The 15,532-nt window shown below is 42.9% G+C and overlaps 1 protein-coding gene across 4 annotated transcripts in view; it reads right to left on the reverse strand.

The window, feature by feature from the left end:
• Positions 1–15,532, reverse strand: part of igsf11 (immunoglobulin superfamily member 11) — a 101,679-nt gene that overhangs the window by 57,175 nt on the left and 28,972 nt on the right. For 2 of the 4 annotated variants that reach the window (XM_061782327.1, XM_061782328.1), the window contains exon 2: positions 15,328–15,357. The exons of the other annotated variants lie outside the window; for them this stretch is intronic. In XM_061782327.1, the coding sequence (XP_061638311.1) occupies positions 15,328–15,357 (30 nt within the window). The remainder of the gene's footprint in view (positions 1–15,327; positions 15,358–15,532) is intronic. 4 annotated transcript variants of the gene reach the window in all.

The raw sequence follows: 15,532 nt of genomic DNA on the forward strand, positions 1-15,532 counted from the left end.
GCTCCAGCGCCCCGTGACCCTAACCAGGATAAGCTGTGTTGAAAATGGATGGATGGATCAGTCCATCTTAGATGCGCTCGGGCCCAGAGAAGGCAGCGGCGTTTCTCGGTGTTGTTGATAAATGGTTTTTGCTTTGCATAGTAGAGTTTCAAGTTGCACTTACGGATGCTGCGCCGAACTGTATTTACTGACATTGGTTATCTGAAGTGTTCCTGAGCCCATGTGGTGATATCCTTTACACATTGATGTCGGTTTTTGATGCAGTGCCGCCTGAGGGATCGAAGGTCACGCGCATTCAATGTTGGTTTTCGGCCTTGCCGCTTGCATGCAGTGATTTCTCCAGATTCTCTGGACCTTTTGATGATATTATGGACCGTAGAAATCCCTAAATTCCTTGCAATTGTACATTGAGGAACATTGTCCTTAAACTGTTCGACTATTTTCTCACGTACTTGTTCATAAAGAGGTGAACCTGGCCCCATCTTTGCTTGTGAATGACTGAGCAATTGAGGGAAGCTCCTTTTATACCCAATCATGGCACCCACCTGTTCCCAATTCGCCTGTTCACCTGTGGGATGTTCCAAACAGGTGTTTGATGAGGATTCCTCAACTTTCTCAGTCTTTTTTGCCACCTGTCCCAGCTTTTTTGAAACGTGTTGCAGCCATAAAATTCTAAGTTCATGATTATTTGCTAAAAACAATAAAGTTTATCAGTTTGAACATTAAATATTTTGTCTTTGTAGTGTATTCAATTAAATATAGGTTGAAAATGATTTGAAAATCATTGTATTCTGTTTTTATTTGTTTAACACAACGTCCCAACTTCATTGGAATTGGGGTTGTAAGTTGTCTGTTTTTTCAACTGAAGACAATAAGACAATTTTCAATCGCTGAATCTAAAAATAACATCCGTATCTCTTGTTCAGGTCAGGTTTTTATGCCAAGTTTAGCAGTTTATCAATGAAATGTTACAACCTTTGCTTCCTGTAAATCGAATAGCAGACTGATAAAAGTATTTGTAAATTGAATGTTACATCATCATTGTTCAAAATTCAGGGCACGAACCTCTTAAGCCAAAATACCTTTACATGTAAACAAAACCATGGAGCCATAGTTCAAAAAGTTGACCTGATTTTGCAAAAACAATGTGATATTTGGATTCAGCACATCAAAATTGTCCTAAACCAGCTTAAACAAAAAAATCTAATTTGTTGTTGACCAGTGTAATTTAAGAAAATTTCCCACAATCCCGCATCAATGAATCACAATAACCAACCCTATGTGTTTGATGGTGAATATTACTTTTTTGACAAATGCACAACATGGTCATCAATATGCAGTATACTGTGATGGCTTATCTTTGGGAGTACCTATTTTGTTCATCTGGCCCTACAAAAGTAAAAAATATACATTGGAGCTATGGGCTAGTTAAATTTAACTTTGTCATTACACGTCAGAAGTACAAGGTACTGACAATCTTCGGATTGGATTGACTGTCAATGGTAGAACACATTGACAGTGTGGTAGAACACAAGATACACAAGGTAGATTCAATGGTCTCATAAGGAGACCATGATGTATGACATCTGACTCTGAACCTAGAAAAACATGTTTTCATAATTGGTATACAAATATAGTGACAGATCGGGGCTCCGTCTTGGCTTTCATGCGTCCGCCATCAGAATCTACATTTGGCCCAGTTCCTGTATGTGGCAACAATATAGCCACTTCACGCAGTAATGAATCAAATTAAGTGGAATGTCAACTCTGCTAACCGAACTCTCCTTCTCCTCTCAGCATGAAAGGAATGACTTCATGGCTTCAATTTTTCTCTCCCTGCCCTTGCACACACATTTTTTTGCATTTAATGGAAAAATGAAAAATACACTGTATGCAGCCACACATGTAAAGAATAGAGGGGGGGAATAATAATTGGGAAAAGTTGAGGGTTTTTTCATGTGTAGGTTGGTGTTCCATTTTGTTTGATGGAAGCAAAATGGAAGCGGTAGATCATTTTCAATATGCACTGTTCCTACTTGCCATACAAATTCTAAGCATAAAGCTAAAACTAATACTAATCTCTCTCTTCAACTCCCAAAAGGCATAAAATCAATGAGCATAATTGAATTATCAATAAGATATTTGATGGAAAATACAGTTGCTGTCTCTCTTCTTTGTTCAATGTCAGACAATGACATTTATTGTATTATTTATTGGTTATAAGTTATGTGTGAATACATCAAAGTAAAGCAATGAACAATCAGTTACGATACTTTCTAAATGTTTGATTTAACTGTAACTGCAGTGATGATTTCCAACAGAATAGACTTTACAAGTGTCATACTTTTGGATCGTGTCATAGCGCTGCAATTGAGCGCTATGAACACTTAGCAGACAAATGGACAGGTGGGGAAAAAAAGGATATTTCACCGTGGATTGCGGTAATCCATCTCTTTGTAGCGATTCAAAAATAAACCAATATCTCCCGATTGAGATTCTTTATTTAGTACTAAAACACAATCAACATTTTTTGCAGCTATCGACAACTCTGCGAAACCATCGTGATATCCCGTTCCATTTACAAAACCAGGTCGTTGAATTTTGTTCTGCGATGAGAGTGAGGGGGTCTATTTCCATCACCAGTCGCAAACCGAAAAGGTGTATCCAATGTCTTGGGGGCAATGGGAGAAGATGAATAAGGGAAGCGGCATAAGACCCACTCTATATATAGCAGGTAATCTGTCATTTCATTTTTGTCATCTCCCTTCCCCTCGTTTTTGCTCTGAGGGTTGAGGGATTGATGTTGAGAAGATCAGAGGAAGTAAGGAGGGGGTTCTTGAAGGCATGGTGAGAGAATAGTGTGTGTGTGTGAGAGAGAGAGAGAGAGAGAGAGAGAGAGAGAGAGAGAGAGAGAGAGAGGAAGCATGTGCAACTGCTGTTTCTTGAGGCCCAGTTCAGCTGGCCAAAATCCAGGTGGAATAGTTTTGGTTCCAACATCTCAAAGAACAAGGTAGGTGGTAAATGAAGAGAACTAAATGATCCAACACTCCCAACGCAGAAGATTTCAACTCAATCCCTTCCTACATAGCTAAAAAATAAATAAATAAATAAATTCTCAACAACATCATCAATTGTGCCTCAAGTGACACATTTCTTAAGGGCACATTGTTTTGAACATCCTCAGGGATCAGCTTGATTCAAATACCAGTGCTCCTTTTCATTCACACAGGAAAACCTTCAGTGGGAAAGGTCGAGGCTTCCTGTGGAAATGCTTTTGATAAAGTTCCTGTGGTCCGCTCAAAGCAGAGATGAAGAAATGACTGGATCAAGAGACGGCCGAATGAGACAGGGTGTCGAGTGGGTTGGATGAGAGAAAGGAAAAAAATCTTCAACTCCTTTACAAATCCGAGCAACCGCTGCAAGTGGACCTTCAATCTCTCTGTCCAAAAAGCCAAGCCTGCAGGCACGCACTAATGCATACACAGGGGTGAGCAGGATCATTAGAATAACTCAACCATTCACAGCTGATAGACAGTTAGCTAGCACGCTCCATCTCGAAACACTTTCTCTGAATAATTCACAGAGGTGTAAATAAAATATATACAGTATCCTTCACCTAAAAAAAAAAAAAAAAAAAAATGAGAAACAAGATAGATGCCACACTGAGTAATGAGTTCTTCTTGAGTGAGCAGAGCAGTTTATGCGGCACGCAAGCAGATGCATATAACATCAAAAAGGACCTCACCTTAAAAGTCAATTATTCACCACCATGATATTGAAGGCTTCGGTGGTGGTGGTGCTCGCTTTAAAATGGAATATTTTTCTGAGGTATCTGCCATTAATAAGGATCCTCTGAACCACCAAGAACATCTCAACAGCAGTGATTGGACTGATGTCCCAAAGTAGTACACAGATAAACTACATGAGACGAGGAACAACAGATGCCTGGATCATTCCTAAAACAAATAGCTATGTGATCAATGAGGGTGCAAGCTGTGTGTTTGTTAAAACCAGCACCTTTCGCATATAAACTATCCGAAAGAAAGTATTAGGACAACCGCCATATCACAGATTTCTACAAAATTCTCAACTGTGTGCATGGGAGTTTTTTGTCCATATATCCAGAAATTAAGGGTTAATTCATTGCAATGGCAATCACTGCTGGTGATTTGGCAATGTATCATTTTATACAGAATTCAGCAAAAGATTATGCTGCGCAAACAAACAGAGAATTAATTAAACATTTGCGCTTGTCCAGAATTAGAGAGGGTCGTAGGCAATTTTGGGTGAGAGGCGGGGTACACTCTGGACTGGTCAACAGTCAATTGCAGTGTAACAGTAAATATTGCACGAATCATAAAGGGGATACATATTACAGAAATTGACTTTTTCATTGCACACTAATTGACATGTTTAATTTGGCATATTAGGGATGAAGTGCTTACTCCACCAGTGAAAATCTTATGGCCGTTTGTTTTTTTATGCACACATTATCCAGTACTAGACTTCGCCTTGTCGATAGTCCCTAGAGTCCTTCTGGTCGTCATGGAAGCAAAAGCCCGACAAGACTGCCTTAGCTATGGAGGGAGGTGGAGTGAGCAGTGTCTCATTTGCATGAGACAGGACTGCCCCCTCAGAACAAGCGCATTGGGGATCTAATTTTAAAAGGTGCAAAATTTCGCTATTGTGGGCCTTTCTAGCTTTGAAAGTAATTTTAATGACTCCGCTTCCAAAAAGATATTTCAAGCCGGTATTAGTCTAGTCAGACCACCATCTCCGCCTGAGAGCCCATACAATCGGCTTTGACAGCTCTTGGTTACTCCTCAGGGTGTCTGAATGCCATGACTCCTGGAGGAGCCCAGGCCAACATCTGAATACAGCTGCTCCTTCTCACCCTCTTTCCCCCTTGTCAATCACACAAATATGTCCAACTTCTCACCCTCACCTATCCCAGCTCATTACTATTCTGCTCCATCTGCTCGCTGCGCCAAACCACCATCCTCCACGCTCGTCTTTTACTTCGAATTAATAAACTGTTTTGTTGAGGGAGTAGGTGCGTCAACAAATTGGGGAATCAGTGTGTGCGTGTGTGTGTGTCATACTATTGAGTTTTCAGCAGGATGCTTTTCTCAAACGCAACACACGAATGCCCATACTCACTGAACTTACTATTGACGCTTTTCCATTGGCAAAACCATGAACCACCGAGAACTATTTCTAGTCGCCGTAAGCTTTGGATCTAAGTGCACAAACCAGGGAGACGGTGGTGGATGTTGCTGGTCACTAATTGGTTGAGGAGTCCTGCCCATTCATTTCAGTGTCTTGATGGTTGAATGTAAAATATAACATGACATCTGCCTTTAATATGCACCTTATGGATCCATCAAAAATAAATTTTCTGTCACTGAATCCAAACAAACAAAAAAACCCATCAAACTAGCAGTCCACTCAACCAATCTTCCAGAATACGGAAGGTTGTTGTGTACACTGAAATTGCACACACAAACACACACGCGTGCGCGCTCACTGGCTTTGCTCCAAGCCCCCGACTCGCTCATCCAATAAAAAATCTCTCAGCAGCAGGTTATATTTGTTATGGACAGTCAGCGGGACAGGACGGGACAGGTAAGATGGCGGAGCCCACGTCTGCTGTGGCTGCTTTGGCTCAAGATAGTTTTGCAAAACTAGGACTAAACAGGGCATCAAAACCAGTGGAATCCTGTACCGCAGCGCAGCGGAACATCCCTAAGCCTTTCTACGACCACTAGTTTGTGTTGCCACTGCGCAAATCCAGCAGTATCGGGTCAGTAAAGCTAATAAGTCCCTATCGCCGGCGAATAGTGGGGGTCTACTGTACACAGATTCAACTTCCTTTGACGTGCAAACGAAGAGGACACCCAAGGACAGACCAAATTGAACTGGAAATCCGATCACACTACCGGCTTTATAACTACGGGGCATGCTGTTAATTCCAAGTGGTGTTTGTTTCAAATAAAGTAGATTACAAAATATGATTTCTTAATTGCAAACCAACTTTATTACGAGGTAAGAACAGCATGCAAATGTGCTTCCATTCATTCTGTCATGACATGACTGACCACTTGCAGACTTATAATCACAAATTTGCGATTGGAAAACAGAGGCTGTAAGGTCAGAAAGAGAATAGGAGAGAGTGAAATTGAGAAATGATTGACAGTCAGTCATCTGGCATGTTATTCCTACAGTGGACCTCTGCATGCGCCTCGCTCCTCTGTTGCCTAAACCGCATACCACACCAAATCTCAGAACACGTCATGTTAAGGCCAAGGAACACTCTGTACAATGTGGTGACAGCCATGATAAATGAATTCGTTGATTTTGTATTTCACATCAATAAGGTTATGAGGTGTAATCATTACATCTGGAAGCAGTGTAATGATGCCCCCCACCCCCCCACCCAAGCCCTCCCCCCCTTCGCACAGCACTGCAGCAATCTTACACTAAAAGTTGGATTTCATTGGCAGTTTGCTCATTTAAATCTCAACTCAATATATTTTCACAAGCGTCTATTTTTGATTCCTTTCTTTTGTATTGTCCTTATGAAAAAGAAGAACAATCTCACAATGATTGCGGCTTCTCATCCCCTTCCTGCGGCACCCATCTATTGTCCTCAGATCATACAGTACATGAACTCCCATTAAAGGGGTGTTAATAGACTCTTTAGCGGCAAGATCCTCTTCATCATCCATCGACTGCGGACTACATTTTTAAGCTGAGTAGCCTGAGCTGTCTATTCAGCAATTCAATTATGAACATTTTCAATAGTAAAGCAGATTGTGCCTCCTATTACATCATTGACAGACATTACATCGTTACGCTCAAAATCTTTAATCTCTGAAAACCACTGCAGCAGCCATGGACTGAAGAAGCTGCAAAGTAATGACATCGCAGCAAAGTGGGACTCTTGAGGCAAATGGCAAAAAGTACCTATTAACAGCAATTCAAACCAGCAGAGACCTGCAGTTTAAGCAGAAATTGAACAGCTGGCAATCATGGGAAGATATGAGGCACAGGACAGGGAAAAGAAGGCTGCCCTTTTGTGCATGTTGCCTGGTTTTGTTATTTCATTAGCATATCAGCCAAAACATGACAATCTCTGGGTATTATCAGTATCTGTATGAAGTCTCCTGCTTTAACAAATACCCAATAAACACAGGCATCACCGTGTTTCGTTGCCAACAGTCAAAAGTCCGTTCGCGTTGAAAACAGTCCAAAAATCCGTTCGCGTCGAAAAACCAGGTGCAGACCCCCCCGAAAAAAAACTCTCTCTTTCCCGCCGCATCTCCCGCTCTTTCTCCCCACGACCCACCTCCTTCCCCCAATCCCATTGGACCACCACCCCTTCAATCAATCATTAAAACAAAAAAAACCCTGAAATGTTCACAGACCCCTCGGAACGCAGGACACCACAGTATCCATCCACACAAAGAACCAAACAAACTTTTAACAGCAATTCAAACAAATACAGTTCAACACATTTTAGTCAGTACACTACACTCTCCCCCCACAAAAAAAAAATTGTCATGCCCTCATGACATGTATAACAACATAACCTTTTATGAACAGGATAAACACTCCCCTCTCAAACCAATCCACTTATAAAAAGTGCTCTTGTACCTCAAAGGTGATGGAGATAAGCCATGTGTCTTATCATCAACCTTAGCTAGAGAGACAGTATGAGTACTAACTGCCACAGAGCTTGGACTCCCTAACAAGTCATAGGTTAGTCGGGTAGGAACCCTTTTCAGTCTTTGAGGCCGTCGTGCCTCGTCTGAACTCTCTGTAACACTGTCTTGTCTCGCAGTCGTTACATCGAATTTCTGTGCTTCAGTGTCCCTTCCAGTATCAACAGTACTTTCAAAAGTCTCATCTTGCACTACGGATCCATCGTCATCTGTTGCCGCAGATGCCTCAACTGTAACCTCATCCATCTCTTGGTTAATTGGAGGGACAACTTGATCCAAATCCATGCTGACAGGTTCTGATTGAACAGTTTCCTGAGCTTCCGGTTGTCTTGACTCACATATGGAGTGATAATCATACCACACACCCATTTCATCCTCTTCTGAGTCAGATGCAGACTCAATCTTTTCAACATGATCAAGCGCTGGTACACCAGAAAGATTACAGTTTTCAGCCCTCTTTGCTTTGAGTCTTTTGCTGGCTCTCCTTTTGCATTGAAGTGTATCTTCGTTCTTTTCCACATTCAATTTCACTTCCTGTCCAATGGGCAGAATGTGATTTCGGTGCAATACTTTGTTAGAGCCTTGTCCGTTCTCTGGCTTCAACTTGAACACAGGCAAACCAGGGAGTTGAATCTCCACAACGTATGGTGTAGCTTTCCAACGATCAGCTAGCTTGTGTTTTCCTTGCAGTCCAAGATTTCTGATTAACACCCTGTCACCAGAGACTAATGGACAGAAACGAACTCTCTGATCGTAGCGTTGTTTGTTCCCTTCATTTTTTTTTCTCGCCATGCTCTCGGCGAGCTGGTAGGCAGTCTGTAATTCTCGTTTCATGTTTTTGACGTATTTCAGATAGGACTTGGTGGATGTACCATCACTTGAGACTCCAAATGCCACATCTACTGGCAGTCTAGCCTCTCGACCGAACATGAGAAAATATGGCGAGTGGCCTGTTGACTCATTTAGCGTGCAGTTGTATGCATGCACCAGCTGACTGATGTATTTACGCCATTTACTTTTGTGCTGTGCATCAAGAGTACCGAGCATGTTGAGAAGAGTTCTATTGAAACGCTCAGGTTGCGGGTCACCCTGCGGGTGGTAGGGTGTGGTTCTAGACTTCTTTATACCAAGCATACTCAACAGTTCATGAATGAGGCGGCTCTCGAAATCTCTGCCTTGATCCGAGTGTACTCGCTTCGGTAGACCATAGTGGACAAAATATTGTTCCCACAGGACCTTAGCAACTGTTGACGCCTTTTGATCCTTAGTCGCAAAAGCTTGAGCATAACGTGTGTAGTGATCTGTAACTACAAGCACATTACAAATGTTTCTGGAGTCAGGCTCAATTGTCAAGAAATCCATACAGACAAGATCCATCGGCCCCTCACTGGTAAGATGTGACAACCCAGCAGCTCTCTTGGGCAGCGTTTTTCTCTGAATACACCTTGGACAATTTTTACAATACGTCTCAACCTGTGTTTTCATACGAGGCCAGTAAAATCTCTCTCGCACCAACCCATAGGTTTTGTCAAACCCAAGGTGACCTGACTGGTCATGCAAAGACTGAAGAACAGTTTCTCTGAACTTCTGTGGGAGTAAGAGTTGTTGTCGAACTGGTTTGTTGGGAGGCTTACTGATTCGGTACAGTACAGAGTCCTTGACCTTTAACTTTTCCCACTCTTTTAACAACAATGACACATCCAGATGTTTTCGTTTGTTAGCCCGGTCCGCAAAGTTCTGCACAACAGCACACCACACTTCTCCGATGCATGGGTCTTCCTGCTGAGAATGTGAGGTGTCAGCTAAAGACATTTGGGGCAGTGGCTGAGTGCTTACAGATAACACACTACAATAAGCTCTGGGTACAGCATGCTTGGATGAGCCCAGGAGATCCACAGCTCTGCAACGGTGAGGATAAGGTGTTCTAATTGACGACATGTGACAGACAGCTTGGACGCTGGTAGGAGACATGGACACTCCCTCTTCACCAGACACATCGCTGTCAGCATGAGGACGCCGTGACAAAGCATCTGCATCAATGTTTTGTTTTCCAGAGCGATATTTCAGGCTGAAATCATACATTGATAGCTCCGCTAACCATCTATGTCCTGTTGCGTCCAACTTAGCAGTGGTTAAGACATATGTTAACGGGTTATTGTCTGTGTGAACCTCAAACTTGACTCCATAGAGATAATCATGCAGCTTGGTAGTGAAAGCCCATTTTAAAGCCAGAAATTCAAGTTTATGCGTGGGATAATTTTTTTCTGACGGAGAGAGGCTCCTACTTACAAATGCAACCGGGCGCAAACCTTCTCCTTGGTCCTGATAGAGGACACCTCCTAAGCCTTCTCTACTTGCATCAACATGCAGAACATAAGCCAGATTTGGGTTTGCGATTGCTAGGACAGGTGATTCTGTAAGACTGACCTTTAATTTCTCAAAAGCTTTCTCACAGTCTTCATTCCACCTTGCCCCAAACGGCTCTGAGGGGTGGTACCACTCTGTTTTTGAGTTCTCTTTCTCTTTGTTGTTCTTTTCCATTTTAGTCTTTCCTCCTGGCCTTCCAGTCACAATGCAGCCCTGCAGTAGCTGATTGACCGGATGACAGACTCTGGAAAAGTCTTTCACAAACCGTCTGTAGTATCCGCAAAACCCAAGAAAAGAACGGAGAGCAGTGATGTTCTCTGGGCGTGGCCACGACTTCACAGCTTTGATCTTTGAAGGATCAGTAGCAATGCCATTGCTAGAAACGTCATGCCCAAGATAGGTTACAGAGGGACAGCAGAACTGACATTTATCCAAAGATAATTTAAGTCCCTCTTCCTTTAATCTGTCAAGCACTTTAAGAAGGCGCTGCTCATGTTCCTCCATTGTTCTCCCGAAAACAATGACATCATCAAGGTACACTAACACTTCCAGCAGATTCATATCACCAACCGTCCTTTCCATGATACGCTGAAACGTGGCTGGTGCGCCGCAGATGCCTTGTGGCATTCTCTCAAATTGATAAAATCCTGCCGGACAGGTAAATGCCGTTTTTTCTTTGTCAGCATCACATAAAGGGATCTGATAGTAGCCACTTCGGAGATCAAGCACGCTAAACCATTTGCTACCACTCAGGCATATCAGGGCATCCTCCACACGTGGGACTGTATACTGGTCAGGAATTGTTCTCCTATTTAATGTCCTGTAATCCACGCACATACGTATGGTCCCATTTTTCTTTCGGACCACAACGATAGGTGACACATAGGGGCTTCTAGACTCTGAAATTATTCCAGCTTCTTTCAAATCATTTAAATGTTTTCTCACATCCTCCAAATCCTTTGGAGGTAAGCGTCTAGAGCGTTCTCTGAATGGTTTGTCCTCCGTCACTCGAATGCTGTGTTGTATGCTCTTTGCACAACCAACGTCAAACTCACTACAGGAGAAAACCTCTTTCCTTTCCATCATTCTCTGACACAGCCTCTCCTTCCACTCAGGAGGCACAAGAGAATCTGCGAAGTTGAAAGACGAGGGGGATAGTTGAGATGTGGACGGCTTAGAGGACTTCTTTTCAGGGACTGCATTTATTACATCCACCCTGTGCAAATGAGCAATTTGCATACCACGTTTCAATGTCACAGAATGATTTGATACATTTCTCAAAGTTACTGTGATACGACGACAATGAACAGCGCTTGCTTTATCAACAACAGGCATCACTAACAGTTCTTCAGGGAAGTAACCCTCCTCTGGGCGTTCTACAAGAACAGCCTGACCAGAAAACCCCCCCACAAATTTTGGCACGCCACTTTTGCAACGCCCCCAGGAGACAGCACTAAGGGCTTCTCTCGAGTGAACCAGACTGTTCCTCTTTTTAGGTCAGCTGTGTCATCTGGGGTGCTCCGAAACTTCTCATAAGCCTCTTTTATTGCGGGGTGAACAGACATGTTATGTAAGAAATTATCTCCGTTTTGTGTCTTGCAGGAATGAAATAAGCTCCGAACTATGGAGGTGTTTGTGCCAACCACAATAGAAATCTCACCTTTCATGGCTGGGTCTGGATACACAAGCACAAGTGTTTCTATGGTCTTAGCTACACCCACTACATCTCCAGCAAACTCAAGTTTCAAACACATATAACCATCATATGTGCCCTGCGATTGGCTGGCAACCAGTTCAGGGTGTACCCCGCCTCCTGCCCGATGACAGCTGGGATAGGCTCCAGCACGCCCGCGACCCTAGTGAGGAGAAGCGGCTCGGAAAATGGATGGATGGATAACCATCATATGGATATCGGTCTACACTGAGGCCCCAAATCTCCAAGCACTCAATAGGGGTCAAGGGCAGGTGTTTCAGATACTTGTCATAAAAGGAGCAGTACAGCAGGGTAACTTGGGACCCACTATCAAGCAAAGCTTTGGCGTAGATGCCCTCAACTTGTACAGGAACAACAGAACTCGGTCCAATTAAATCCTCTGGCAAATCAGCCTTGCTTTCTTTTAGCGTATCACACTTTGTGGAACGTGTTCTCTCCAGAGCATCAGGCCGTTCCTTTACTGAGCTCCTGGGAAGTTTCCCATCAGCTGTTTTGCTTTCAGGAGACGCTTATTTACTTTTCGGAGATTCTCTGGATTTTCACACTCCCGCTGAAAATGACCATCTTCACCACATTTGTAGCAAAAAACATCTGCACCATATTGAAATCTGGGAGTTCTCTCTTTCCCACTTGCATATTTTATAGCAGCTTTTTGAGTGTGGTTCTGGATTGCATGCTATGGTGGACTTTCTGATGTAGCGACAGAGACAGATAGCAGACGTGCAATATCACTTTTAAGCCCCTGAATTTCCTTCTTCAGACTGTCTTCGGTCTCCACTCCAACTGCTACTGATGGTGCAGACTCTGGTTGTTTTGACACCACTGACGCCGTAGCACAACCTGCACACTTAACCGCAGATGAAGAAACAACATTCTTCACTTTTTCTCTTTCAAGAACCATCCCCTCTTCTTCTCTTACCTCACGAAGGAGCTCTGTGAAGCTTGGAGCGGGCTTTAGCTTGTAAGTCATCCTTATACGAAGTGCAGCAAAATCATGAGTGAGAGCACCTCTAGCAATTTGCTCGATGCGTGTCCTGTTCATGTCAGTGACGTCGATCCCACCTTTCCGATGAACAGCGTGCAGCAGTTTGTCTAACCTGAGTAAGTATCCTGACAACTTCTCAGTTTCTTGCTGGAGTGTGTTACGGAACTTTACCATGAGATCAGCTGCACTATCTGTGGTCCCAAAAGCTGTTTCTAGGGCCTTAAGATACTCATTGGCAGTGGCACTGGGGTTAGTGGCTCTTAAACCCCGGACAATATCTGCTGCAGGCCCTTTGAGACTTTCAGCGATTCTCTGTTTCTTGACAACATCAGAACATTGCCACTCATCCAGCAGGTGGGTGGTCTGTTCCGCCCAAGAGTCATACTCCTCTTCTCCAGGTAGCGTTGGCTTTATGCCCGAGAAGAAGCGAAGTTTTCGATAGCATTGTCCGTCCATAGGCGGGGCTTGACGTTTTTCCACAAGCAAAGAGATGGCATTGACAAGCTCTGTGTTCAAGTCAGGAACAGCGGGTGGGGCAGGCGTGGTCTTAAGCAAACCTGTCACATCATCTAAAGTCTTTCCTTCACTGGCTAAGAATGATACTAGCTTGGATTGGAAACCTCTTTTGTCACTAGTCACATGGAAAGTCTGAAAATCAGGGACACTTACTACCCACAAGTCTGACGGGTCCCCAGCAACCAACTGTTCAGGTAAGTCAGTTTTAGTCACGTCATCTGTGGTCTCAACTAATACGGACTGATTGTTGTTTGTGCGTGTTAGACACCGTCCTCTGATTTTAGTGCGACCAAAAATTTTAACTTCATCAAGTACCTTATAAATGTTCTCATCAGTAACATCAAGAGAAACCCCACTAAGCACAATAGAATTCATAACATCAATACCTTTGTCGTCACGCCATTTGATTATTTGTTTTGTTTTGAGTTTTTTTTTTTTTTCCTCTTTGTTCACCAATACACTAGTGAACAATAACAATCCCGGACGAGCCCCCACATGTAGCCCTCAAAGGCAGTACTCACAAAACCGTTGAACCCTCAGTTCACTAGGGAAAAGAAACCCAAACCGATTGTCGTAGGAACGAGCCCTCAAAACGCTTCAGTAGGCACAGCGACTGGATCCCGTAGCGTCGAAGCGGCAGCCCGGTGGCGTTGAGCAGGCAGGACCCGTGGCGTTCAGCAGGCAGGACCCGTGGCTTTGAAATAGTAAATCCGTTCGCGTTGCCAACAGTCAAAAGTCCGTTCGCGTTGAAAACAGTCCAAAAATCCGTTTGCGTCGAAAAACCAGGTGCAGACCCCCCCGAAAAAAAAACTCTCTCTTTCCCGCCGCATCTCCCGCTCTTTCTCCCCACGACCCACCTCCTTCCCCCAATCCCATTGGACCACCACCCCTTCAATCAATCATTAAAACAAAAAAAACCCTGAAATGTTCACAGACCCCTCGGAACGCAGGACACCCCAGTATCCATCCACACAAAGAACCAAACAAACTTTTAACTAGTTTTCACAACAGCAATTCAAACAAATACAGTTCAACACATTTTAGTCAGTACACTACATATGTTTAATGTTCTATTTCACTACTGTTGCAGGGAATACATTTAAATTACACAGTGCATTTTATTTGCATGAGTTGTTCTATCCTGTGATAATCATATCTATATATATATCTATATATATATATATATATATATAGATATATATATATATATATATATATATATATATATATAAAACATACATGCACGTTGCCTACTTGACCCAATAATAATTTCAATATAGTTTTTTTGGGAAGGACATTACTAATCCACAAAATGCAAGAAGACCTCTTGTGTGACGGTAAAGTTCCGTTCAGCAGGATCCCGATGGTGCAACTCACTCCTGATAAGTATTTTTTCTGGGAATAACGTGCAGCCTACACGCTTACTAATGTGTACGAAAGGATTTTCCCAGTGGATATAGTCTGTGTTGTTTGTGTTTGAAACAAAGATTAGGATTTGACATGCTGTGGAAAATTTGTGGAGGATGGATAAAAGGGATGTGCAGAGAAGCAAAGTGTGTAGTGACACCCGGAATGTAAACAACAAGGGTTTTATAAATGGAGAGGAGTAGAAGAGAAGGAAGGACAAGAAAGATGTCAGATTGAGATTGAGTTGTATAAAGTGGGGGGCCATAGTCTATCATGAGAAAGGTATGGAGTCCAAAAGAGGAACTGGATGAGAAAATAAACAGTAAATGATATACAGAAGGAGTTACAGAGCACGTACTAAATGTAGTAAAAAGGGACAGCAGATGGTGGGGATTATTCTGGACTAAAATACTCTGGGGCCTACGGAGGAAAGGCCGCAGACATAAAAACCAGTAGCTTCAATCTGCCACAAAATGAGCTGCAGGTTCAGTATTACCATAATGACAAAATGCAAAAGCAGAAAACTAAACAATGCAACACTGTGGTGTTCTATCAAACTGTGTGTGTGTGTGTGTGTGTGTGTGTGTGTCTGCGTGCGTGTGTGTGTGTTTTACCTTTTCCAGTGAGCATGTCAAACCTTGAACCTGTAAAATGAGAGGATAAAATATAAGTGTGAGATGAATTAATTTAGTATTTATTACTACTGTCATTATTATGGGTGAAGTAGTGTATTAGTATTTTGATCATTTTAATTACGGAAGGGAAACAAAATTGGAACAACCTCTCAGTATGCAATACGGGGTGCAGACCAGTGAGTGA

Source organism: Phyllopteryx taeniolatus, chromosome 8, assembly GCF_024500385.1.
Source record: "Phyllopteryx taeniolatus isolate TA_2022b chromosome 8, UOR_Ptae_1.2, whole genome shotgun sequence".
Taxonomy (NCBI): domain Eukaryota; kingdom Metazoa; phylum Chordata; class Actinopteri; order Syngnathiformes; family Syngnathidae; genus Phyllopteryx; species Phyllopteryx taeniolatus.